The sequence below is a fragment of the Strongyloides ratti genome (genome assembly GCF_001040885.1).
Source record: "Strongyloides ratti genome assembly S_ratti_ED321, chromosome : 2".
In the NCBI taxonomy this organism is placed as follows: Eukaryota; Metazoa; Nematoda; class Chromadorea; order Rhabditida; family Strongyloididae; genus Strongyloides; species Strongyloides ratti.
The window spans coordinates 7,308,628-7,335,472 of NC_037308.1; the positions used below are offsets into that span (position 1 = coordinate 7,308,628).

Sequence of the window (26,845 nt, forward strand, 5' to 3'; positions counted from 1 at the left end):
AACAAAAAAGACCAATAAAATTTTAAAATAATTTACATTATACACACTTTTTTCATTACTTTTTAAAAATATATAATATTACTGTTGTAGTTATTATTTAAAATAAACAAGTATTTTAAACATCATTATTTTTGTAAGTAACTAAAGTATTAATATTATTAACGATAGATTTATAACAATTTATATTATATATGAAAAAGGGTATGATTATTAATCTTTAACACAAATTAATTTAAAGTATTTATGTTCTTTTAATATAAATAATTATCATGTAAAAATGTTTTATAAAATATATTTTAAAATAAATATATATTTAAAAATTAAAAATTTATATAATTTTACAAAAAGACAAAAATTTTAAACTTAATAAAAAAGATACTTATAACAAACAATATATTTAAAAAAAATTTTAACGAAGAGAGTTAAGATGAAAAAATATGATTCTAAAACTATCTATAGTAGAAGTATAATTTCACTGTATTATCTGTCCATGAACCAGCTCTTTGAATATGACTAAGTTCTTTTTTGATAAAACCATTATTTGTTAAAATATCACCTTTTACTCTTTTTCTATCATCAGTTAATTTTTCACGTTTATCATCATCTTGAAATGGTAACTTTCTACAAAATGAAGGTTCTTTAGTTAGGACAAATTTAATGGAATTTTTGTGATTTTTAGCTAATTTCTCAAAAAATGGATCCATAGTGGCGGGAGAAAGAACAAAATTATTTACTATTATCGTAGATGGTCTTGAAAACAATAATTTCTCCAAAACTGGATTATTAAAATTGCCAATAATGTGAGTGGAGCTATTGAAGTGATAATTGGCAAATCGAGCCACATGATAAAATCCAAGTAATAATAATGCTCCTGGACAAGCAACACCAGGATTGATTTCAATACCAATACTGCGATGTACAAATTTAGTTGCTGAGGCAATTGCTACCATATTAAAAATTCCAGCACCACAATCAAAAAAATTATCACCCTCATAACAACTTCGTTCTTCTGAATCTACCTGGAAAAATGCATGTGGATTTAATTCCCCATATACATATTCAGTTCCGGCATTGTAGTACCTTTGCAATATCTTTTTTTTGGCAAAACATTCTTTAATCCTATTAAAGAGAAGTGTTGACTGTACCTCAGTCATTGTCTTTAGTTTTGGAGCGTCAGAAGGTTTAGGAAAGATATTTTTATATTCTGAGGCAAAATAATTCCTAACCTCATCACGATATCTTATAATTGAAACTAAAAATCTTATAACTTCATCTACAACATCACTACGCTTTAAATCATTAAAAATCATTTGAGTATATTTTTCAATGTCTTCATTGTAATCTTCTAAAGTATCACTACAAAAACTACCAAATTTAGGACAATTTTCTAAAGCCATACTAAAAATGTAAATTTTATAGTTACTTGTAAATTTAACTACTTACGCCTGAGAACATCTTGCAATAACCATAAAATAAAATGGTTTGACTAAAACTTTTTGAAACCCTAATTCACTTGCTACTCCAATTTCTTCCGGTAAATCTTCAACACATATGACTTCCATTTTGAAAGGTACACTATAAACATCTAAATCCCTTAAAAGCAAGATAATTTTTTGAGATGAAAAATTTGTCGGTGATATCATTTCAGTGACAATAAAAAAAATATTTGTGTCCTTTATTTTAAAGACATTTAAATATCTTTTATTTAAAGAATTTAACATTATTCTGCAATAACCATAATAAAAATTAAAAATATGATTCTAAAAAAATTATAAAAAAAACATCTTTTTAAAATTTATCGTTATCCAAATTCTAGATTTTTAAAACGAAAAGTAAAAAAAAAATCGTTGGAATAAAATAGCCTTTTTTTATCTCACCCAAAGGAATTTATATGTCAAAATGCAGAACCAGTCTTTAATTAAAATTTACAAATAAATTTTTTTCAAAAAGTGTTTAAAAACTTATTTTAAAAAAAAAGTAACAATCACAAGTAACTTTTATTAATAAAAAATAAAAGAGAATTTATAAGTTAACGAGATATATTTTTAATGAAATAATTATTAGTAGTATGAAAAAAAAATTTAATTTTTAACAGTTTCATTATGCAAAATAAATTCAATTGATTTTATTTCATGCGTGTAATAATATTTGAAAGTAAATGTTTTGGTTGTTGAATTAATTCATAAGAGACAACATAATCCAAGTTGAAATTTGGAATTCTTGAGCAATTTCTGCATCTTAGTAATATAATATACTTAGAATTATCAAATTTTCTGATAAAAATAGATTTTTTAAAGAAATTGTTAAAATGTAGTTTTATTCCTGTATTATAAATATTGGCCTAGATATTGATAAGATGGAAACAGTTAATATTTTTCAAAATTTTCCGTCTTCTGTCATATCTCGCTTCAACATAATAATACAAATAAGCGGATTTTTGCAATTGACTTCTAGTAAACTTTTATCTTGAATTTACTTTTATAATATTTTTATATTTTTTATCGTTAAAAGATATAAAAAATGATCTTAAAAGTTAAGCGCAAAAAAATACCAAGTGTTAAATGTTAAGAACGAATGGAAATTGAAAAATATTTCAGCATATGATATATCTAAAAAGTTGAAAAATATCCAACGCATTAAGTTTCGTTTTTTTAAAAGCTTTCTAACATAAGCTATAAGTATGTGCTTAAACGTTTTTTATATCACCACTTCTTATCATATTTAGAGTTTAAAAAGTCATATAGAGATGAGAACAAATTTGATAGACTCCTTGGAAAAAAGTTATGTGGAATACGTTATTAAGTTTTACAATTCTTTACTATATCATGAAAGTCGAGTTTAACTTAGAAATATTTCCCCACTTTTGCACTTAACGTTTATTGATCATAATTTCCAAAATTTGAATTTTTTTGCACTTATAATTGTATTCAAAATTTATTACTTTTCAAAAGCTTTAAAATAAATTAACTATTGTCATAAAACGACCATAAAAAAGTTCAAAAATGATTATACAATTTTCACAATTGATTATAAAAACAAAAAAATTTTCATATAAAAAAATAGTGCATGAAATTATTATTTAGCTAGAATCAAAATTGGAGAACTTGGAAACTTTGGATTTGTTTCTACATAAAATTCATAGTTTATAATTATAAAATAAATATAGTAAAGAATATTATACATTACTTATATACATTTACTATACTACGCTTACTTTTCTAGAATTATTAATGTAAATAAAAGTTTTTTGTTTTTTTTTTTAAAAAATAATAGAAAAGTAAAACTACACTTAATTAATGAAGATAAAATTAGTATTTAAAATTTTATTAAGTTTATTAAATTTTTTAAATTTTACATATAATTCTTTTATAGAAAATAAATACAAAACAGAAAAATGTAATTGGTTAGATTTATCAAAATTATTATGAAATAAAAATATGTAAAAATTTAATATTTACAATAGCACACTAGATGTGGCTAAATGTGTATTGAGAAAACATTTGAGAACTTTCTTGTTCAAATCGCTCTATAGTTCTTATCTTTCTTATGAGTGGCATAATACTTTGTGTTGCAAACAAATCAATAGAAAAAATGAGATTCCCTTTTTGAAGCTTTTTGAGAAAGAAAATAGCTTTCTCTTCAATTTTATCATTAGTACATTTATTACTAGAGCCCCTTGAAATTTCTAGTGCTGTTTCTCCAAGACAGTACGATATAAAGCTATCATGAATAAGGCAACCTAAAACATCATTATTTTCATCTGTTATTTCTATTTCCATTGTCCATTGATTGTTTTGAATGGATAAACCTTTAACAACTTTTGTAACTTTTGCTAAAACATTTAATTTTTCAAAACCAAATGACATGGAAACTAAATTCAATGCTTCATTTATTGTGTAGTAATTTCTAATAGGTTGCTGTGGTTTTTCTTGTTGAGTCATACTATGTTTTGAAAATTTATTTGGTGGTGAAAATAAAGCATCTGAATTATTGCTTGTATTTAAATAGACACGCTTTCTGGCATGTAATGGTGTTTGTGTTAATGATATTGTACTTCTATCATTAGACATTGTAAACGATTGCATATCAAAATCTAAAGAGTCATTAGATGTGTTCATTATATTAATATCAAGACAACTGTTGCTTCTATCTTCATAAATATGACTAGATTCTCCACAATTGTATTTATTATAGGAACTATCTAAATTTCTATTTCCAGAAGTATTTAAACTTTGTCTCCTGTAAACAATTTTTGGTTTTATATTACGAGAATCCAGTTTTAAATTAATACTATTTGACACTTTATCATCTTTAATACCAAAATATCTATCTTGTGTTTGATAAATATGTGGTTTTAAATACTGTGTATTTGATAGTGTATCTTTTTCAATCTTTGAAAAGACTTTACCCAAAGAAGGTATTATCTAAAAACATTTTATTAAAAATATATATTAAACATACTGAAGAAGGTGGTGAAAACTGATTGGTAGAAAATAAACGTGAAATAGTAGATGAATTTGATGATTTTCCACTAACAGATTGGGGGTCTAACTCATAGTGAAAATCTAATTTTGATTTCTTTTCCTTAATTACTTCTTTATTCTTCAAACAATTTTTCCCATCTGGATAACTAAAATTTTGAGAGAATCTTGGGATAGAAAACTTTGGACTATTGAACAATTTATTAAATATTTTGTTGTCCATATTACCCTCTTGAGAAAGGTTTTTTGAGGATAATATTCCTTTTTCTTTTTTATCACTTCTACGAAGTGGGGTATACCCTAAGCTATTATTCTCTTTATTACAATAAGTGAAAGCACGCTGCTTTTGAAACTTCAAATGACTTTTATCTTGATCATTGATAGTATTGCGTATATCATCGTTACTATTTATACGATTTACTTTGTTACTTCGTAAAATAGAAATATTATTTTCGCTTGACGTAGGAAACTTTTCTTTTTCCTTCTTCACAAAAAGCGATGTAAATTTTTTTTTCATAGGTGTGCAAAATTCAGTAATTTTCTTTAATTTTGGTGAAGCAAAGAAATTTCTATCAGATGCATTGTTTTTATTCTTTTTAACTTTGTTTGATGGTGATTGAAACAAGTCATCAATTTTATTCTTTTTTTTTATACTCAGTGTTGAAGCATGATCTCTGCTTACAATATCGGATCCATATGAGATTTCTGTACTAATTGAACTTATTGTACTATCTAAGTCATCCTTATGGCAATCTACTTGATAAGGGAATAAATCAGAATCATTTGAAACACTAAGATTTTGCTTTTTAGATTTATTAAGCCACTCTTCCATAATCTTTTTTGAACCCTCTGATGACTCGGGTAAACTAATACGTTTCTTCTTACAGTTTTGAATTTGCTTAATTCTAACTTTAAGACTATGTGGTAAATGTAACTTTCGTTCAATTACACTCATTGTATTATTTCTATTATATTGTTCTTCTACATTTCCACCAAGAATTTTTGCCAATTTATTATTAATATATAAAATTTTGTTGGAAAAAGAAACATATCCACATATAGCAACTTTTGTTCCTGGATTTAAAATTGTTTTTAAATTTAAAATAGGCTCTTTTTCTATTGCTTGAATAATATTACTACCATCACTTAATTCCATTAGTAAAACTCGATTTTTTTCAAATTCATCAAGACTACACTTGGAGTTAGGGTTAAAATTGTCATCAGTATCATGACGATTATCAAACCATGCTAAATCAGCTTTTGTTTCTGATAATTCAGTATATATAGAATATAATGGAATATCTATTCTTACGGCCCAATTAATTTGAAATACTTGATTTATCAATACAGTACCATTTGTTGAGGTAATAAGTGGTAAGCATTTTTGAGTAGTAGTGTCTCCTATATCACAATGTAACCATTGATAGAAAACAAAGTCTTTGAAAGGGATTAACCTTACGGCTCCCTAAAATATAAAGTCATTATTAATAATATTTAATTTTACAAACCTTAATTTCAGTGTAAAATTTTTTGACTGCCAATAAAAAATCATCTGTCAATGAAATATTAATAGATTTAAAGTAATTTTTAATTGACAATAACTCTTCCATATCAAAGACAAGAGGGATTAGTCTTCTTTTTAGTAAATATTATTAATAAACCTATAATCAAATTTTTACTACTGTTGAAATAAATATAATTTGAATGGCATAAAATTAATTTGAATGGAAAAAATTATATGCTAATATTTTTACTAATAACTACACTTTTTTTTAAAATTGTTTGAGAAAATTCATATGATAAAATAATTGAGTTAAATTGTTTTTGTGAAAAGTCACTTATTTATTTTGTATTATTGTGAATAAATATCATGAGAAAGTAAAAAATTACTCTCGTAATTTAAATTGATAAAAGGGTTTTTAAAAAATAATTAAATATATTATAAAAAAATTAATATCTAAATTTATGATACTACACTATAGTTATTCTATTAGTATAAATAATCTTTATCTAATAAAAAAAATGTAGCAGTAACAGAATGTATCAAAATTTGTTCTTAAATCAGAAAAAAAAGTTCAAACCCTTGTATAGAATAATAGATTAATCATTTTATTCTAAATAAACTAAAAAAGTTTAATTTACCTAAGTTTATACTAAGTTATATTGTCATTACTTATGACATTTTCATATAATTACTAGGTAAATCAAGCTATTTTTTCATCAAATTTTTTGTTTGCATTTAAAAAAAAGATCGTTAGTAAAAACTTTACCATTGAAAAGACAATAAATATTTTTTCTTAGTTTTAATTAACATAATTTTAACCACTATTGTAGGGACATCTACTTTACTGTTTATATCTAATACAAAATTTCTATAATGGATATTGATGTTGAAAGTAAATTCACTAGACCTATTTTTGAGGCTGTTAATTTATTAAAACAGGATGAAAGAGATATATGGCCATGCAAAGGAAAATTTTACACTTATAGTGGTAAGTTGTAGAAGAAATAAAATAAATAATTTGATGATTTTAAAGGGAATGTTAGCTATGATAGCGCTAACCGTGAGGTAACTGAAGCAAGTACTCCATTTAGTGGAAGAAATGACAATGTTACCAGATTATGTACCTCCAATAAAACTTTGATTCATCGAAAGATAGATGCTTTACAACTTGCTTTTAGAAATGAAGAGTACAGTTTAAACAAGAAAATTAAATCAGCAGCTGATGAAATTGTCATGGAATTAATTATTCTCTCGAAATTCAACAATCTTCATTTAATTCATCATCATGCAGTATGGTTAGATGAAACAAATTTAAACCTTGAGGTGATTCTTCCTCGAATGTATAACTTCTATGATCTTATAAATGCTTATAGATTAAAGAAGAATAATAGTTATATTCCATTTGCTACTACTGCTCCAGTAATTAGACAATGTTGTGAAGGATTGAATTATCTTCATTCTAGAGGAGTAATACATCGAAATATTTCTTCTAACACTATATATGTCACCAGAGGGGGAACAGTAAAAATTGGTGGATTTTCGTATGTGAAGAGTATTGTGACAGAAGATGCTTTAAAAAATTGTAAAAGCCCTAAGGGTAAGAAGAGCTTTATGTGTGGGAAGAAACAATTTAATTTAAATACTTTTTCACCAAATGATGCAATGAGTTACAGTTTTAACTCTGATATATGGAGTTTAGGAGTAGTTATCATTCAAACTGTTTCTTACTATCCTTTTGAAAAATTCCAACAATTACCTGAGACATTTGCTCAAGGAATGGTAGAAGATGACAAATGTTTTAGTGAATATCTTGAAGATTATTTTCAATTAAGAGCCAGATTAAATTATGCTAGTAAGGGACATGATTTAGAAAAACTTCTAAATGATCATATTCTTGTTCAACATGAAAATGAGCGTTTGTCTGCCCTTTTACTGAGAGATTTCCTTATACAAAACAGTTGGTGTGATAAAGATTTAACTGTTGATAAGGAGAAAATTGTAAAAAATTTAATAGAAGTTGTGGATGTGACTAACAAACATAAACTTGGGTCTTTTGGTCCTAATTTTGAAGTTTTCTTATCTGTAAGTTTGTAAAATATGTATATAGTTACATGAAATGTTCTAGCCTTATGACAAATATACTAAGTATCAAGTCAATGGAAATCATTTTGATTTATCTGGAACTAAATTAAAAATAAAGATAGTCTTTCAAAGTTACAATATTTTGACGTGTACTATAACATGTAACGATGATACTGCTATATGGAGAATACTATTTCAAGCCAAAGAAAAGGATATTTTTTCTATTATTGATGTTCTGAGAATCTTTATTTCCATACAAGGAAATGTTAAAAGTGTTATCTCTAAGCTTAGAAATAGCAACGAGTTGAAAGAAGTTGTATCTTGTTCATCTAAGGTAAAAATTGACAGTCAGGAGGATGTTGTTATCGAAGTATCTAATTAAAAACTAATTATCATAGAATATTTAATTATATTTTATATTAAATAACATATAACATTTATAAAAGTTTAATTTTCTTTATAAGTGTATTAAATTTATGCATCTTTTCAGCTGTAAATTTAGATTAAAAGTATAAAAATGACACATATTATTAATTATTCCCTATTATATTTTGTATTAATTATAAACATTTCCACGGTACAAAGGTGCTGGAATACCCATATTTTTTAGATTAAGAATTGCTATGGTAACATTATGATAATTTATTTTAATTTATAAATAAAAGTATAATTTTCTTTCTTAAGACTTTAAGTTACATTCTAGAAATAGTGTGAATATTTTGTATTAAATTTATCCAACACCTAGTTTGTTATCATGCCGAATTATATTCTCATATATTTTGGAGTTCGTGGTTATGGTGAACCAGCAAGATTAATGTTCAAATATGCTGATGTTGATTTTGAAGATAGAATAATTGATATGAAGGATTGGCCTGAATTAAAACCAAAAACACCTTTTGGACAATTACCTGTTTTACAATACGAAAAAACTCAAATTGCTCAATCATTTGCAATTTACCGTTTTTTGGGGAAACAATTTAAATTATATCCCCTTTGTAAAGTTACATCAAGTTTAACTGATGGAATTGGGGATTATATTAAAGAGTTCAGTGATAAAGTAGGAATGTATTTTTTAGTTTTATCTGGCTTTAAAGAAGGAGATAAGGTTTGTTAAAATAAATAAAAATTACATCTTTTGTTTTTTAGAAAGAATTATTTGAAAATACTGTACTACCAGCTGTCAAAGAATACTTTCCAACAATAACATCATGGTTAGAAAAGTCAAATTCTGGCTTTTTAGTAAAAACTGGATTAACATGGGTTGACTTTTTTGCTGCTGAAAAATTAGGAAATGTAATTAATATTGATGAAAATATTGCCAAAGATTATCCTGTAATTAAGCAATATATTGACAAATTTTATTCACTTCCAAGAATTAAAGAATATGTAGAGACAAGACCTAAGAGCTTATATTAAAAATAAGTTATTTGTTAAAAACAGAAAACAAAATATTTCTACTATGTTAACAATAAATTACTATAAAAATTTTTTGTTTAAAAACACAATAAAGTTTTTTCTTCTTTATTTTATAATAAATAAAATTTTATAAACTAGCAACCATCATACTTTGGTCCTCCACCACCCTGAGGAGTTACCCAATTTATGTTTTGAGTTGGATCTTTGATGTCACATGTTTTACAATGAATGCAATTTTGTGCATTTATTTGAAGACGTTTTTCACTTGATCCTGGTGTTTTTTCTACAAACTCATATACAGCAGCTGGACAAAATCTTTGTTCAGGACCATCATATATTTTTAAATTAACTGATTCAGGAATATTATCATCTAATAAAGTCAAATGACAGGGTTGATCTTCATCATGGTTTGTTCCAGTTAACGAGACAGAATCTAAAATATTAAATGTAATACGATTATCCGGTTTATCATATTCTATTTTTGAGAAATTTTCTTTTGGTTGAAGTTTTTCATTATCTGCTTTTCCATGCTTTAATGTCCATGGTTCGATTCCACGACCAATTACATAAAATAATCCTGTATATGCCATACCTGCATAATATCCTAATTTATTATTAAAAGATGGTCTAACATTTCTTGATTTTTTCAATTCTTTCATAACTTGTCCATTATCCATAGCTTCTTGATATTCAATAGGATTTATGTTGCTTTCAGTTTCGAGTTTTGGAAAGATAGACTCAGCTGCAGTAATTCCAGAAAGCATGGCAGTATGTGTACCCTTTAATTTGGCAACATTCAAAAGACCAGCTCCACAACCAAGTAAAGCACCTCCAGGGAAGTGAAGTTTTGGTACACTTTGATAACCACCTTCATTTAAAGCACGTGCTCCATAAGCAATTCGTTTTCCACCTTCAAGATATTTTGAAATTGAAGGATGAGTTTTCCATCTTTGAAATTCTTGATATGGACTTATATATGGATTACGATAATCAAGTGCTACAATGAAACCAAGTGAAACTAATGGTGATCCATTGTCATCAATATGATAAAGGAATGACCCGCCGTATTGATTATGCTGTAGTGGCCAACCCAAAGTATGCTCAATGTATCCTGGTTTATGTTTTTCAGGAGCAATTTCCCATAACTCTTTCAATCCAATTCCAAATGACATATGAGATTTACCTTCTTGAAGATTAAACTTTTTCATAACTTGCTTAGTTAAATGGCCTCGACAACCTTCAGCAAAAAGTGTACATTTTGCATGAAGTTCCATACCTCGTTCAAAAGAATCTTTTGGACTACCATCTTTACTAATTCCAACATCATTAGTAGCAATTCCTTTTACAGATCCATCATCATTATATAATATTTCAGATGCTGCAATTCCTGGATAAATTTCAACTCCATACTCTTCTGCTTTTTGTCCAAGCCACTTTACTACATGCCCAAGTCTAACAACATAATTACCAATATTGTATAATGGAACACCGGGAAATGCTGGAATTGGAATTCTTCCTTTAGGTGTTAAAAGACCAATAGATTCACTAGTAACTTTTTGTTTAACTGGTGAATCCATTGACTCCCAATCTGGGAAAAGTTTTGCTAAACCAGATGTTTCAATAATAGCACCTGACAAAGTGTGTTGCCCTATTTCTGAAGCTTTTTCAATAACACATACACGGATATCTTTACCACTTTCTTGAGCTAACTGTTTAAATTTGATAGCAGAAGACAAACCAGCAGGTCCACCTCCAACAATAACTACATCAAATTCATCAGCTGTTCTTTCCATATCAATTCCTTTCCATCGGGAATCATTTTCACGGGATTTTACGGTGTAGTGAGTTGTAGTCCAGCGACCGTCCACAACATTTCTAAGTGGAAGGGTAAGTTTATTTAACGATTTCTGAGTGAATTTAAACATTTATAATTTAAATTGTCTGGAAAAAAAATTACTTAAAATAATCAATTTAATAGTAATAAGCAATATGATATATAATAAACAAATTTTTAAATAAAATTATTCACAGACACCAAAGCATTTACTTTTTTTTTGACCGCCCATTTTTTTTGGTAATATTAACATAATTATAAGAATATTATTCAATTTATATATTCTAATAGACTACTAAAAAATGATGACTGGATCAAAGGTTAACTCTATAAAATAGATAATTAAGAAGATACAAACTACAAATTGTTTATTGATTACAATTATAATCATGATAATAATCTAAATTGTTGAAAAATACAATTTTTATCAGATGTTTTTTTTCTGAGATAACAAATCAATAGTACTATCATCCATTAAAAATTTATAAAAATTATTTAAAAAACTTATATTTAAATTAAATTTTATACCTTTAAATGTTTCCAGAAAAAAATTATTTAAATGAAGTAACTGACAGTTACCTTTACATACTAACTATTTAAATATAATATATTTTAGCCACAATTCAAATAAAAAGTGTTTTTGGAAATTAAAAATTTCAACAATAAGGTTAGAAAAATAACAGCTACAAATTTTTGCAACAACATTTAAAAGAAAAGTTTATAAAATTTAATATCTTTCACCTTTAGTATTTTTATCAGAATAAAAAATGTTTGATGTCAAAAAGTATGATATTAATTAATATATTAACAATAGAATATTCAGTATCTTACTATTTAGCTGACCTATTAAAATACAATGTTTGAAAGTAATTAATAACAATAATGTTTTTGTATATTAAAATAATTATATGATAAAATAACAACAAAAAAAACTAATAAATTTAAAAAAATGTTGACTTTTCATCACTGATAAGAGTTGAATTTGAATTTTTTTGGAGTAATGATATAAAAAAGAGAAACTTTTCTTTACCTTCAGTCTAAATAATAAAAAATAAAAATATTTTCTACTACATAATAGATTAGAAATGATTGACTTGCAACAATAATGACAAATTCAAATCATATCATTAAAAAAAATCATTTTTTCAGTGATATTTTTTAAAAAATTTAAAAAATGTTTTTCGTCATAGGACAATAACAACAAATAGTAAATAAAAAACACAAAATATAGCAATTTAAAAGTTAAAGAAATATTAGAAAATGTTATAAATGATTTAAGAGAAAACAAATAATGTTTTAAAAATAAAAAGTAATATATAAAAAGTAAACAAGAAGAAATAATTAAAAAAATATCTACTATTAGATTTTTACTTACTTTTTAATATTATTTTATAACAATGTATATAAAAATAAATTTAGATTTATATATGATCAAACACCTTTCACACTAGGTTACGCTATTTTTAGAAAACATTCATTTTTATAACAAATGGAAAAGGTAACAAAGAATATAATGCTTTCAATTTTTGTAGAAACATCTTCTGAACCAACTAATTTTATTTAAAATTTTGTTGTTTAAGGTTTTCTTTAATAAATAGATAATTTATATATACTTCCCAGTTACTGGTTATAATTTTTTTTCCAATTAATTTATTATCTCAATATAACAATACTATTATTTTTACTACAAAATTTAAAAATGATATAGAAGATTAATATGACAACATTAACGTTATTATAAAATTTTATGATTTAAGTTTATATAAGTTGAAACAAAAAAAATGAAAAAAATACATAAAAACACTTGAAATGTTTTATTTTTACATGTATATATCAATAAGATCTAATGAAAACAACATTATAAAATCATTGAAACTATAAAGTGCTTTATAAATATAATAAATATATTTTGCTAGCATTCAAAGTTTTTAAAAGTGTTATAAATTATAATAATTATTGTTGACATAATTAATATACATAGCTGTAAGGATAGAAAAAAATTTCTTGAGTTTTATTGTTTTCAATTTTATTTAAAGTTTACCGCCTAACATATTCATATGAATTAAAAGTTAAAAATCTAATAATAATTGTTTTTTCAAATACTTTTTTTTTTATTTATGATAAATATATTTAACATATTATGAAAAAAAAAATAAATATTTTATTAGATCAAATTTATTTTTATAATATAAGAATTGTTTTTTTTTTTAAGAAAGATATACTATTCAACAAACATTATTGCTAAGACTTTGTTATGGCCATGTTGTAGGTAAAAGAACATGGGAGTAAAATAACATGTCACATATATATATACACCTCAATTTTGATTAAAAAATATACTGTTGTATAGTTTTTTTTTTGTTCTTTGTTTAAAAATTTAAAAATAAGATGAAATGTGTTATTTTAAAATAGTTATTACCAGGTCTATCTTAATTTAACTTATAATTAAAATAAATATTTGTGCATATAAACAAATATAATACAACGTTTAAAATATAATTTTGATCTCTACATTATAAATATTATTTATTATTCTTGATATAGTCACATAAATTTGATACGTGTGTTAGGTGTTATTGTTTAGTACATGTTCACATTTCAATTTATTTTATTATTGTTATTAATCAATATGACAGACATTTAATATAATCATAATTATTATTATAGCGTTTAATGTTAACTTACCGTTTTTTTATTAAACCTTTACGAGTATTAATAGATCCTAAATATTTATCACGTCCAAAAGGTTCTGAAATTTTAACTTCTTATATACGACAAAGAAATTATCCTTCGTGGACATCATACTTTATTCCATATATGTAAGAGTGATTAATTAATTTAGAAAAGAAAAAATAAAACAATAAATTATCTTTTAGATATATTCAGGACGATCATTTTGCAAGAAAACACTTTAATTTTTCTGTTGATGGTCATAATTATCATGTATTGAGGTAGGTCCTTCTATAATATATAGCATTATTTTATAATATTATACAACTAGTTACTTTAACTGCATCTTTTTAAATCCTTCATTTGATTTTATTAACCTTGAAAATGATAAATTTCAATAAAATTTTTAAATTTAGAAAAATTTACATATGATGGAAGAATTTAAATTTGTTATATTTGTTTATTTAATAGTATGTTTTTTTTGGTGTTTGCTTAACTTTTGTTAGCATTGCTTAATATTTAATATGTACATTATATTATGTTGTATTCTTAAGTTAAATTTATTGTTATTAGTAGTGTTGTGATTATTAAAATATTATTTCAATGTCAACAATTTTTGTGGTTATTTCTACCGTATTTTGGCATGGTCAATTTTTGATAAATTTGATAATTATAAATTAATTATAATAAAGAAAATTTATCTTTCTTTTTAATTTTTTTTTTATTTTATGTTTAATTGATATTTAGTAATAATAATGTTTTGATGTCCTTTCTTTATATTAATTTATATATGTTAGTAAGTATATAGATCAACTTTATACATTAATAAAATATTTTTAAAAACGATTTGTTATTAATAGAATATTATTTTTATAGGGTTGGTGCTTTTCCGTATATAAAATATCATTGTACTAAAAGACCTGTTGAAAATTTAACTGTGGAGGATAATATTTATCGGATTATCACTGTTATTAATTTATGTATGTTAATAAAATAAAATATATATATGACTTATCAATTACTTTCAGGTATTCCTTGCCTTCTTTATGGAATAAGCGCTATTTTTCTTATTCGGCATACTGACTTTGTAAAAGATAAGAAGAGTGGAGCAAATATACCTATTTATTTTTTGATAAAAGTAAGTTGATAAATTTTTAATAAGTTTATGATTATTTTTAAAAATTTGATAATGTTTTATATTCAATTATGCATAAATTAAATAAATTACCAATATTTCAAATAATTTTATTTACAAAACAATTTTTAGTTTGATTAATGTTATTTTTATAAATTTTTAACTATTAAAATTTTAATAAAGCTATTTTTTTTCTACCTCATATTAATCATTCTATTTTTTTAGGAAGATCATACTTGAAATGGGTCCTCTTGCGACTGTTGATTACTCACCAACACCTCAATTGATATTTTTATATTTATTTATAGCATTGCCTTTACAATATTGGCTTGCATTATTGGTAATTTGGTTTATAAAATTAATTTATAAATCATACATACTACTAATGTATCCTATATTTGATTTTTTACTTTTTGATATATTATTTCATTCTACAAAAATATACAGAAATATAAAAGTGAATAAAATAAAAAAAAATAATATTAGCATAGAAAAAAAACATATTGTAAATAGTAGTTTTGAATCAACAAATAATGTAAAAATTAATGATCCAGGTAAAAAAAATAAAATGTCAATAAAGGTATGTGTTTTTTTTTTTGATGATGACATGCTAATAATCCATTTAATATTTTAGATGCAGTAAGAATATTTAAACATAGAATGTTTAGATGAAATAATTCAATTCTAACCAATAGTGAAAATAATTTTTTTTTTTATTTTATTTTTATATTTTGATCTCTCAATCAGGTGTATGCTATATTATGATTTAATAAATATATTATTGTTGCAACTTAGGTATTATTTTTTTTTTTTAAAATGGAAAAAAAAAATTTTTTTATATATGAAATTTGATTTTATGACGTACACTTACCTGTTGTTCATAAAGTAATTATTGAACATTTTTTATTTAAAAGTTTTTTTTATTCATACACCTCATAAATATATAATGTAAGTTAATCTCAGTTTTATTTTACAGCTAGCATATCTAATAGTATTTCTTTTATATTTTATATTATTTATTTAATATTTAATTGTTTTCAAACTAAATGTAATATAAAACATTAAAAAATACAAAGTAAATAAAATATATAATTATGTGTTATCGTCTTTTAGTTTGCTCTTGTACTTGTTTCATTCACACTTGTTGCTTTAATCACTATTTAAAAATTTTTGTCAAAACAAAATTGATAAGTTATAAGCGGCTTTACATAACGAAAAATTTTGTTTGATAATAGGTTAAAATTTAAACGTAGAAGAACAATTTGTAATCTTTCTATCATTATATTTATATATTGAATCCCGTAAAATGTCATATAAAATATTATTGGTATTTCCAATTCTCATTGATTGATCAAGAAAAATCTACATGACGAAAAGATAATATTAATTTTTAGATATTTCTTTTTATTATTATTTCAAGTGAAAATTTATAAGAAAAGATAGGAAGTGTTCAATAATCAAAATTATATTTAATATTATTCAATCATGATTTCAACATCATTAAAATTAAGTGATAAAGAGAAAAGTAGGAGTGATCCAAGTAAGCTGGATAGAGTTAGATCTCTACATAGAAGATTTTCTGCAAAGTTTGTAAGGTAATTTACCATTTAAAAACATAAATTAATTTATAAATATTTTGTTAATTTAAACATTAAAAAAATTTCACCTTCTATTAATCTATCTCTCCACACGACTTTTATTTTAAAAACAAAAATGTGAAATGCTATGGCATATGATAGTGAAATAAAAATATTTATTTTAACAAAATGCTATGGAATGCACTTTTATTTTTATTAATATTTTTCTTTTCTAAATTAATATATAAAATATATACCAACTATACTCAATAATAAAATTGTTATATATGTATATATATGTTGATATATAAATGTCAAAATAAACTTTATAAAAAAAAAATTATTTTCCAAAAAAATTATGTTGTCTGTATATATATATATAAGCACACATATACATTTGACAATTTATCAATTACTTGATTAATTAACTAGATAAATAGTAAAACAAATATTTTTTTTTAATTAAAATGTATTAATGATAAATTCTTTCATTTTCTTTGTCTTATTCTTTTTAAAACATAACATGCACATAAATCAATTTTTTTTCTTTTCTTTATTTATACAACATAAGACAAATTTATACATGTTTATAAAGTGCCCTTACATTAATATATATCTTACATTTTAATGACTCTTATAATACATTAATACTAAACCATATTCTTTTACATTATTTTATTAACTTTTTTTTTTTTTCTGTTTTGTTAAAGATACATTATATATAAAAATTCATCTTCTCATATTCAATCAATAATTATTGGTAATATTGTATCTGCAAATATTAGCACAAAATTTTTTTTTCTCTTAAATTTTTTTTTTAATAATTATTTTATTGTTATTACTTTTTTTTTTATTTAGAAAAATGGCATCTTCAGAATTATCAAAGACAGATAAGGAGGCTAAAGCACAAATGAAAATTGGACCATACATTTTACATGAAACATTAGGTGTTGGTACTTTTGGAAAAGTTAAATGTATGTTAATTTTTTTAATAATTTTATCTAATTATATAATATTATTATAGTGGCCATATATGAAGGAACAAATCAAAAAGTTGCTGTTAAAATATTAAATCGTGAAAAAATTATTAATCTTGATGTTGTTGGAAAAATTAGAAGAGAAATTCAAAATATGCAAATGTTTAGACATCCTCATATTATTAAATTATATCAAGTTATAAGTACCCCTACAGATATTTTTATGTTTATGGAGTATGTTTCAGGAGGTGAATTATTTGACTATATTGTTAAACATGGACGTTTAAAAACTAGTGAAAGTAGAAGATTTTTTCAACAGATAATTTCTGGTGTTGATTATTGTCATCGTCATATGGTTGTTCATCGAGATTTAAAACCAGAAAATTTGCTTCTTGATGATAGATTAAATGTTAAAATTGCTGATTTTGGTTTATCAAATATTATGATTGATGGTGATTTCTTGAGAACTTCTTGTGGTTCACCAAATTATGCTGCACCTGAAGTTATTTCAGGAAAATTATATTGTGGACCAGAAACAGATGTATGGAGTAGTGGTGTTATTTTGTATGCTTTGTTGTGTGGAACACTTCCTTTTGATGATGAGCATGTTCCAACATTATTTAAAAAAATAAAATGTAAGTAAATTAATAAATTATCATTATCTTATTGTTTTTTTTAGCTGGAATGTTTCCAATACCGGATTATCTTGACAAAAGTGTTGTTAAACTTTTATTACACATGCTACAAACTGATCCAATGAAACGTGCCACAATTAAAGATATAATGTATGTTTATTTTAATTTTACCCTAATTATTTTATATTTTTATTTAGAAATCATGAATGGTTTCAAAAGGATCTTCCACCTTATCTTTTCCCACCAACTAATGAAAGTGATGCTTCTATTGTTGATATTGATGCATTAAGAGAAGTTTGTGAAAAATATAGTGTTAAGGAGGAAGATGTTACAACAGCTCTACTTTCTGATGATCCACATAATCAATTAAGTATTGCTTACAATCTTTTTGTTGATAATAAAAATATCGAAAGAAATGCTGATCGTTTTTCAAAATTAGCTATGGAAGATTACTATCAACCACCAATAGGTAAAAGTTTACAATCTCATGATCAAAGACAAAAATTTCATCCAGAAAGAATGCCGAATCAAAATAGAATTTCTTCAACTCTTGAAAATTTATCAACATCACCAACTGTCAGTCCAGGTGTACTTTCACAAAAAAGTCCAAATGTAAAAAGAGCTAAATGGCATTTAGGTATAAGAAGTCAATCAAAACCTGATGAAATTATGTCAGAGGTATTTAAAGCCATGAAATCATTAAATTTTGAATGGAAACTTTTAAATCCTTTTCATGTTATAGTAAGAAAAAAGCCTAGTGATCCATCTGCTGATATGGTAAGAAATTTTTAAAATAACTTATATAAACTTTTTTTTTTAGCCTAAACTAAGTCTTCAACTTTATCAAGTCGACAATAAATCATACCTTTTAGATTTCAAAAGTCTTGTAGAAGAAGAAACTCCTGATGGTAGTGGACCCTCCTCCCGACATACTTCAATTTCAATGCAAATGAAACCATCATTTCGTGTATCACGTTCCTCATCAATATCTCAAAATATTAGTCCTGATACTATGGAACCAACTCCACCACCATCTCCACATGTTGGTGTAAAACAATCACAGACAATGTTGTTTTTTGAAATGTGTGCTTCATTAATTGAAACATTAGCCAGATAATTGAATTATCATTTTTTTAAAGTATATATAAAATTACACCTTATCATTTACTATAATATTTAGTTTAAAACAAAAAATAATTGATTGTATATAATTATTTTGTTGAATAAAATTAAATTGTTGTAATTTTTTATTCATTAATATTTATATTTTTTTTTTATTTAAAAATATTAATATTAAATTATATACATAATACACACAAAGTAATTAATTTTTTTATCATATTATCTACTTTTTTTTTATATATTTTAATAATATATTAATACAGAAATCTTACCAATACATCAAAATATTTAAAATTAATCATGTTTATATAAAGTCTTGTATGAAACATAGAATAATCAAAATATCAAAAACTTTAATACTGTTCTACTTATAAATGTAGTTTATAATATAAAAAAAATTTTGTAGATATAAATTATAAGAGATAGCGTTACAACATTTTCTTCTTTAAACATTAATAATCGATAACACATTTTAATATATCTGATTTGGTTATATTATATATTATTATAAATTTAAAAATAATTATATATATATTAATTAAATTAATAAAAAAAAAGTCAAAATAAAAACAACTTTAAGCTTTTTTTTTTAGTGTAAAATTACATTTTATGATTACTAAGAATCAATATATAAAATGATTATTAAATGATGCAAATCCTTGAAAAGGTTAATAAACTGCTTTAAACTAGTTGATTTAATTAAAATATAAAATTAATTATTTATATACAAAATTATTCTATAACTTGATCTTTAAAGTATTAACATTTTATAAAAATATTTTTATTGTAAGTATTTATATATATTATAATTATAGTTTTAAGAAAAATGAGATGGTCATTTCATGCTAAAAAAATAATTTTCTATTTTGTCATTATTTCTCTAATATGGATGATTATTACTTTTGTTACATATATTAGTAGTATGAATGCCACTGAAAATATAAAAAAATCAAAAAATGACAAAATAATAGGAAATATTTATGAAAAAAATGATAAGAAAGATTATACTCCTTCAATCAATAACAAATTAAATGTTGATCAGTTTAAATCTCTTAATGAAAAAAATAAATTTACTATAAAATATGAAAAAAATTTTGTTGATAAACCAATAACAACAATATCAAATACAATTACTGATGATAAAATTACTAATAAAAATGAAGAAGTTATATCATCACTTCAAAAAACAAATGATAAATCATTAAATGAAGAAAGTATAAATAAATTTGATTTAAATAAAGAACGTACTGTAAATTTATCTGATTTAATAATAATTAAAAATGAGGATGAAAGATTAGAGTATAATAAAGGTATTGAAAATTATCAATTTAATGCTTTGGTTAGTAGAAAAATTGGGTATAGGAGAAAAATTTTAGACTCAAGAAATGATCAATGTCGTGATATAAAATATTCCTCTGATCTAGATCCAGCCTCAATAATTATTTGTTATTTTAATGAAGAACCTTATGTTTTAATTAGAATGGTAAATTCTATTCTTGATAGGACAGCTGATCACCTGATTCATGAAATATTACTAGTAGATGATTCAAGTAATTTAGTTGACAGGCATCCAGAAATTATCACAAAATATAAAGAAAAATATTGGCCTGATAAAGTAAAAATGTTAAAGACACAAAAAAATGAAGGGTTAATTAGAGCTAAAATATTTGGTGCTCATCAAGCAACCGGTAAAAATTTAGTATTTTTAGATAGTCATTGTGAGGTTAATGAAAAATGGTTAGATCCACTTTTAGAAAGAATTAAAATTGATCCTAAAAAGTAATTTAAAATTTTTTTTATATATTATATATGTATATTTTTTAGAGTTGTATGTCCAATAATAGATATTATTAAACATGAAAATCTTGAATATGTAACATCACCTATTTGTATGGGTGGTTTTACATGGTCATTGATATTTAAATGGGATTATCCTGATAATAATTATTTAAATAATCGTGAAAATCTCATAAAACCATTGAAATCCCCAACAATGGCTGGTGGATTATTTGCTATTAGTAAAGAAACATTTACAAAAATTGGTGAATATGATTCAGGAATGGATATTTGGGTTGGTTTATTTTTTTTTATCATAAATTAAAATAATACTTTCATAATTAAAGGGTGCAGAAAATGTTGAGATGTCTTTTCGTATTTGGATGTGTGGATATGAAATAGAAATTATACCATGTAGTAGAGTTGGTCATATTTTTAGAGATAAACGTCCATATGGTACAAATATTGATTCAATGGCTAAAAATTCTCTTCGTGCTGCCTTAATATGGATGGATGAATATAAGGAGGAATTTTTCAAAGCAAAACCTTATCTAAAAATTATGGATGAAAGTCAGTATGGTGATATAAGTAAAATGGTAAAACTTCGCCAAGATTTACAATGTAAATCATTTGATTGGTATTTAAAAAATATTTATCCTAGACTTTATCCTGGTAATATATTTAATGAAACAGAAATAAGATTGTCAAAAATTATGTGGGAAAATGAAAAAAAATTTCAAATTAAGTTTGAAAATAATAATTTATGTTTATCAGCAGAATCATTACCTAGTGGTAGAGTAGGTGTAAAAGCAAAATTATTCCTTGAATCTTGTAATTCAAAATTACGACAACAAATCTGGAGAATAACTAAAAAAGGAGAATTACGAAATATGGCATCAAGTAATTTATGTTTAGATACATATAATGGTGTTTCATTATTGAAATGTCACAATCAAGGTTTATCACAGGAATGGTTAAATATCAAAAATAAAATATATACAATTTCATCTAAAAAATGTTTATTTGTAGATAAAAATGAGTCACAATATGCTTCTATTGACTATTGCTCTAAATCAAATAATTGGAAATTAGAATATATATAAAAAAAATAATTACTTATTATTAGTATTTAATATAATAATTTAATAAAATTTTACTATTAAACATATATATATATATTTATAGTATTTTATTAAAAAATTTTTTTTGTCTTCCATAAATGATTTAAAATATTATAATATGGGTGACAAAGTAAAAGAAGAAAAAGATAAAAATTCTCCTCAAGAACCAATACTTATTCAATTAGATCCTGGAACAAAAGTTAAAGACAAATGGATAATTGAAAAAAAATTAGGAGAAGGAGCATTTGGGGCAGTTTATAAAGTAAAAGATGACAAAAATAATCTTTATGCATTAAAAGTAGAATCTGTAAAAGAAACAGTTCAAATTTTAAAAATGGAAGTTGCTGTTTTATTAGAACTTGAAAAAGCTGATAATCGTCATTTTTGCAAAATTTATGATAGAGGACAGACAGATGAATTTAGTTATGTTGTAATGACATTTGTTGGAAAATCATTAGCTGATTTACGTATGGAACGTACAAGAAAAAAATTCTCTGTTTTTACAGCTTGTAATGTAGCACTTCAATGTTTGGAAGCATTAGAAGATCTCCATAATATTGGATATCTTCATAGAGATGTTAAACCTGCCAATTATACCATTGGAAGATCAGAAGTTGGAGAAATAAAAAAAGTATATGTTCTTGATTTTGGTATGGCAAGAAAGTATATTCATGAAAATGGAACAATAAAACAACCAAGAAAACTTGCTGCATTTAGAGGAACTCCAAAATATGCACCAATGTCATGTCATAAATTAAGAGAATTTTGTCGTCTTGATGATGTAGAGTCATGGTTTTATATGGTTATTGAATTTACAAGTGGATCACTACCTTGGGATAAAACAGAAAGTTTAGAAGAAATTTTGAAAAAAAAGAGATACGCAAGGCATCCAGATGGTAGAAAAGAAATTTTAAGCGGTTGTCCAGAACAATATTGGGATATTCAAATTCATGTTGATACAGGTCAATTTTTTGATGAACCAAAATATTCACTTATTTATGGATTATTAAAATTAGCAATACTTCAAACAAAATGTAAATCAAATGAACCATTTGATTGGGAAAAGGATAAAAAGGATGAAGTAGCTGAACCTGTTTTAATTCAATTAGATCCTGGAACAAAAGTAAAAGACAAATGGATAATTGAAAAAAAATTAGGAGAAGGAGCATTTGGTGCAGTTTATAAAGTAAAAGATGACAAAAATAATTTATATGCATTGAAAGTAGAGTCAGTCAAAGAAACTATTCAAATTTTAAAAATGGAAGTTGCTGTTTTACAAGAACTTGCTAAATCAAACAATCGTCATTTTTGTAAAATTTATGACAAAGGAATGACAGATGAATTTAGTTATGTTGTAATGACATTTGTTGGAAAATCATTAGCTGATCTTAGAAATGAACAAAAAGAAAAACGATTTTCTCATCATACTGCTGCTGCACTAGCTATTCAATGTCTTGAAGCTCTTGAAGATCTTCATAATATTGGATATCTTCACAGGGATGTTAAACCAGCAAATTACACTATTGGTAGGGCAGAAATTAAGGAAGTAAGAAAAGTTTATGTTCTTGATTTTGGTATGGCAAGAAAGTATATACATGAAGATGGAACAATTAAACAACCAAGAAAAGTTGCAGGTTTTAGAGGAACAATAAAATATGCTCCTGTATCATGTCATAGACAAAAAGAATTATGTCGTTTAGATGATTGTGAATCTTGGTTTTATATGATTATCGAGTTTACTAGAGGTATCATTTTTATTTTTTTATTAAGAATTTTGTAATTTTAGGTTGGTTACCATGGGAACATTGTCAAAATATGGATGATGTTTGTAAAATGAAAAAAGAATGTCGTGTAAATTCAGCACATAAAGATCTTATATACAATTGTCCAGAACAATATACTGACATTTTAAGAGCTGTTGATAGTGGAAAATTTTTTGATGAACCTCCATATGACAGAATATATAATTTACTAAAAACAGTAGGTATTAGTTCGAAAAATAAAGAATCTGATCCATATGATTGGGAGAAACCACCACCAAAAAAGACAGCATAATAAAAGTTTCTAATGGTATATTTTTGCTCCATCAAATTAATTTTATTAAATGTCGCATGTGAAAGAAAATTTTAATAATTATTTTTATAAGTCAACATTCGCTATTTTACTTAATTTAAATATAAGTAATGATATCTAAATATAAATTTTCTTAAAAAAATAAAACATAAAAAAATTGTAACAAAGTTTATAGAAATAAAAACGTAATAGTAGACAGAAGATTAAATTTTATTTTAAAACTATTCTTTAATAATCAATTCACTTTTTGACTAGAACAGTTTCAATGCAAATTTTATTCACCAAAAAAAATTTAAAACCAAAATTTTATAGACTTGATTTAATGTATAACTAGTTAATTAATTGGATACATTAATAGTATTATTTAAAATAAATTAATGATATAAATCATCTGATTTTATTGTTATCTTATATTTTATGTATATATTATTTAAGCATAATAATTTAGAATGTTCTTCTTCTTTGCTTGAACTTCAAGAATTGCATCCATAAAATCTTCATGAAGAATTTCTGATGCATTTCTTCTAAGAGCAATCATACCAGCTTCAATACATACAGCTTTACATTGAGCACCATTAAAATCTTCTGTACATCTCGACAACTCTTCAAAATTCACATCTTTATGTACGTTCATCTTCCTTGAATGAATTTGCATAATTCGAGCACGTGCCTCTTCATTTGGATGAGGCATTTCAATTTTTCTATCCAAACGACCAGAACGAAGAAGAGCAGGATCCAAAACATCAACTCTATTTGTTGCAGCAATAACTTTAATTTCGTCATTTGGTTGGAAACCATCAAGTTGATTAAGTAATTCCAACATAGTTCTTTGAACCTCACGATCTCCTGCTTTTTCAGAATCAAAACGTTTTGTACCAATAGCATCTAATTCATCAATAAAAATAATAGCTGGAGCTTTTTCTTTTGCCAGAGCAAATGCATCTCTAACTAATTTCGCTCCATCACCAATAAACATTTGCACAAGTTGAGGTCCTGCTAATTTTAAAAATGTTGATTTTGTTTGTGCAGCAACAGCCCTGGCGAGCATAGTTTTACCTGTACCAGGAGGTCCATACATAAGAACACCCTTTGGTGGTAAAATTCCAAGATTAATAAATCTTTCACGATGTGTCATTGGAAGTACAACAGCTTCAATTAATTCTTGTATTTGTTTATCACAACCACCTACATCTGAATATTGTTCAGTAGGTCTTTCATCAACTTCCATAGCTTTAACTCTTGAATCATATTCAGCAGGTAACTTTTCTAGTGCCAAATAAGAATCTTTATTAACACCAACTAAATCACCAGGTTTCAATTCAGAAGGCTCAATTAATCCAACAACTGGAAGAAAATAAGTTGCTCTTGTTGAAGTTTTAATAACTGCGCATTGAGTTTTTTCGGCATCTGTATCAACATTACCACCATCCTCTTCTTGATTATCTTTCAATTCCAATAATTCTACAACATTAGATACAAGATAAGGTAATGTTTTATTAACTTTGATTCTTTCATTATTTTCTTTAACTCTGTCTTTCATTGTAACAAAACTATGATTGATACGTTGAACTTCACTTTTCATAATTCTTATTTCATTATCTAAAAGTTGAGTTCTACTTTTAAGATCATCAGTAGTCATTCTTAAGATTTCTTCTTGAATTTCAACCTAAATTATTAATAGCAAAAAGAATCAAAATAAAATACTTACATCTTCTTCCATTTCTTCAACAGGCGATTGGCCCTTTTCTTTACTTCCGTCCGTCATATTCTAATTTGTTCAAGGAAAAACAGTAAGAACAAAATATATAAAGTAAAACGATGAATTATGTAACACAACACCACAAACTGTCGTTGCGGGAGATATCGTGAAGTTGTTTTAAACAATAATAATTTATTTATTTTGGTAAAAAATTATTAAAAAATGTTAAAAATATTTCCAAGAATTTCAAGATTTGTCGTTTGTAAGTCTAAAATTATATGTTGCAGTTAAATATTATTTGTAGCAAGGCAATTGTCTCAAGTAAAAATTACTGAATTAGAATTTGATAAAAAGTCGGAGGAGTATCTTAATAAAATTTCTGAATACTTAGATACCTTACCTGATATAGTTTCATGTGATAATGAATATGATGTTAATTATTCTATGGGTGTAATAACTGCTAAAATAAGTGATAATGTAGGAACATATGTTATTAATAAACAAACACCAAATTGTCAAATATGGTTGTCATCCCCTATATCAGGACCAAAAAGGTAAGAAATAAAACTAAATAATTGATAAATATTTTAAGATATGACTACATACAAGGTGATTGGATATATAATCATGACAAAATGTCATTAAATCAATTACTAACAATTGAATTCCAAAAAATTTTTAAAACGGATAAAATTAATTTTTGCTCAAAATAAAGAATAACTTTTTTTTCTATATATTAAATT

The 26,845-nt window shown here is 24.5% G+C and overlaps 12 protein-coding genes across 12 annotated transcripts; 8 read left to right on the forward strand and 4 right to left on the reverse strand.

Moving 5' to 3' along the window:
• Nucleotides 1-449: 449 nt before the first annotated feature.
• Nucleotides 450-1,643, reverse strand: SRAE_2000232400 (Histone methylation DOT1 domain and Histone H3-K79 methyltransferase family-containing protein; the record flags this gene model as incomplete). The annotated part of the gene is made up of 2 exons (XM_024653381.1): nt 450-1,398; nt 1,444-1,643. The coding sequence occupies 2 exons, from the start codon at nt 1,641-1,643 to the stop codon at nt 450-452; spliced, it is 1,149 nt and encodes a 382-aa protein (XP_024506863.1).
• A 1,824-nt stretch (nt 1,644-3,467) lies between these two features.
• SRAE_2000232500 (Hypothetical protein) lies at nt 3,468-6,091 on the reverse strand (the record flags this gene model as incomplete). Its single annotated transcript, XM_024653382.1, has 3 exons — nt 3,468-4,424; nt 4,462-5,946; nt 5,990-6,091. 3 exons carry the CDS (start codon nt 6,089-6,091, stop codon nt 3,468-3,470), a joined length of 2,544 nt encoding a protein of 847 aa, XP_024506864.1.
• Nucleotides 6,092-6,858: 767 nt separating this feature from the next.
• On the forward strand, nt 6,859-7,373 carry SRAE_2000232600 (Hypothetical protein; the record flags this gene model as incomplete). The annotated part of the gene is made up of 3 exons (XM_024653383.1): nt 6,859-6,973; nt 7,019-7,308; nt 7,359-7,373. The coding sequence occupies 3 exons, from the start codon at nt 6,859-6,861 to the stop codon at nt 7,371-7,373; spliced, it is 420 nt and encodes a 139-aa protein (XP_024506865.1).
• Nucleotides 7,374-7,596: 223 nt separating this feature from the next.
• Nucleotides 7,597-8,449, forward strand: SRAE_2000232700 (Hypothetical protein; the record flags this gene model as incomplete). The annotated part of the gene is made up of 2 exons (XM_024653384.1): nt 7,597-8,067; nt 8,111-8,449. The coding sequence occupies 2 exons, from the start codon at nt 7,597-7,599 to the stop codon at nt 8,447-8,449; spliced, it is 810 nt and encodes a 269-aa protein (XP_024506866.1).
• Nucleotides 8,450-8,821: 372 nt separating this feature from the next.
• SRAE_2000232800 (Hematopoietic prostaglandin D synthase) lies at nt 8,822-9,483 on the forward strand (the record flags this gene model as incomplete). The annotated part of the gene is made up of 2 exons (XM_024653386.1): nt 8,822-9,172; nt 9,214-9,483. The coding sequence occupies 2 exons, from the start codon at nt 8,822-8,824 to the stop codon at nt 9,481-9,483; spliced, it is 621 nt and encodes a 206-aa protein (XP_024506867.1).
• Nucleotides 9,484-9,617: 134 nt separating this feature from the next.
• SRAE_2000232900 (FAD binding domain and Electron transfer flavoprotein-ubiquinone oxidoreductase family and 4Fe-4S ferredoxin-type, iron-sulphur binding domain-containing protein) lies at nt 9,618-11,408 on the reverse strand (the record flags this gene model as incomplete). Its single annotated transcript, XM_024653387.1, has 1 exon — nt 9,618-11,408. One exon carries the CDS (start codon nt 11,406-11,408, stop codon nt 9,618-9,620), a length of 1,791 nt encoding a protein of 596 aa, XP_024506868.1.
• Nucleotides 11,409-13,990: 2,582 nt separating this feature from the next.
• On the forward strand, nt 13,991-15,362 carry SRAE_2000233000 (Hypothetical protein; the record flags this gene model as incomplete). The annotated part of the gene is made up of 5 exons (XM_024653388.1): nt 13,991-14,136; nt 14,194-14,268; nt 14,864-14,967; nt 15,016-15,125; nt 15,348-15,362. 5 exons carry the CDS (start codon nt 13,991-13,993, stop codon nt 15,360-15,362), a joined length of 450 nt encoding a protein of 149 aa, XP_024506869.1.
• Nucleotides 15,363-16,607: 1,245 nt separating this feature from the next.
• Nucleotides 16,608-19,428, forward strand: SRAE_2000233100 (5'-AMP-activated protein kinase catalytic subunit alpha-1; the record flags this gene model as incomplete). Its single annotated transcript, XM_024653389.1, has 6 exons — nt 16,608-16,717; nt 17,558-17,673; nt 17,724-18,311; nt 18,356-18,461; nt 18,509-19,088; nt 19,132-19,428. The coding sequence occupies 6 exons, from the start codon at nt 16,608-16,610 to the stop codon at nt 19,426-19,428; spliced, it is 1,797 nt and encodes a 598-aa protein (XP_024506870.1).
• Nucleotides 19,429-20,355: 927 nt separating this feature from the next.
• SRAE_2000233200 (Ricin B lectin domain and Glycosyltransferase 2-like domain-containing protein) lies at nt 20,356-22,312 on the forward strand (the record flags this gene model as incomplete). The annotated part of the gene is made up of 3 exons (XM_024653390.1): nt 20,356-21,212; nt 21,258-21,504; nt 21,557-22,312. 3 exons carry the CDS (start codon nt 20,356-20,358, stop codon nt 22,310-22,312), a joined length of 1,860 nt encoding a protein of 619 aa, XP_024506871.1.
• Nucleotides 22,313-22,448: 136 nt separating this feature from the next.
• Nucleotides 22,449-24,385, forward strand: SRAE_2000233300 (Protein kinase domain and Serine/threonine-/dual specificity protein kinase, catalytic domain and Protein kinase-like domain-containing protein; the record flags this gene model as incomplete). The annotated part of the gene is made up of 2 exons (XM_024653391.1): nt 22,449-24,075; nt 24,117-24,385. 2 exons carry the CDS (start codon nt 22,449-22,451, stop codon nt 24,383-24,385), a joined length of 1,896 nt encoding a protein of 631 aa, XP_024506872.1.
• A 448-nt stretch (nt 24,386-24,833) lies between these two features.
• On the reverse strand, nt 24,834-26,168 carry SRAE_2000233400 (26S proteasome regulatory complex subunit p50; the record flags this gene model as incomplete). The annotated part of the gene is made up of 2 exons (XM_024653392.1): nt 24,834-26,069; nt 26,112-26,168. 2 exons carry the CDS (start codon nt 26,166-26,168, stop codon nt 24,834-24,836), a joined length of 1,293 nt encoding a protein of 430 aa, XP_024506873.1.
• A 156-nt stretch (nt 26,169-26,324) lies between these two features.
• SRAE_2000233500 (Frataxin, mitochondrial) lies at nt 26,325-26,815 on the forward strand (the record flags this gene model as incomplete). Its single annotated transcript, XM_024653393.1, has 3 exons — nt 26,325-26,364; nt 26,407-26,656; nt 26,695-26,815. 3 exons carry the CDS (start codon nt 26,325-26,327, stop codon nt 26,813-26,815), a joined length of 411 nt encoding a protein of 136 aa, XP_024506874.1.
• Nucleotides 26,816-26,845: the final 30 nt, after the last annotated feature.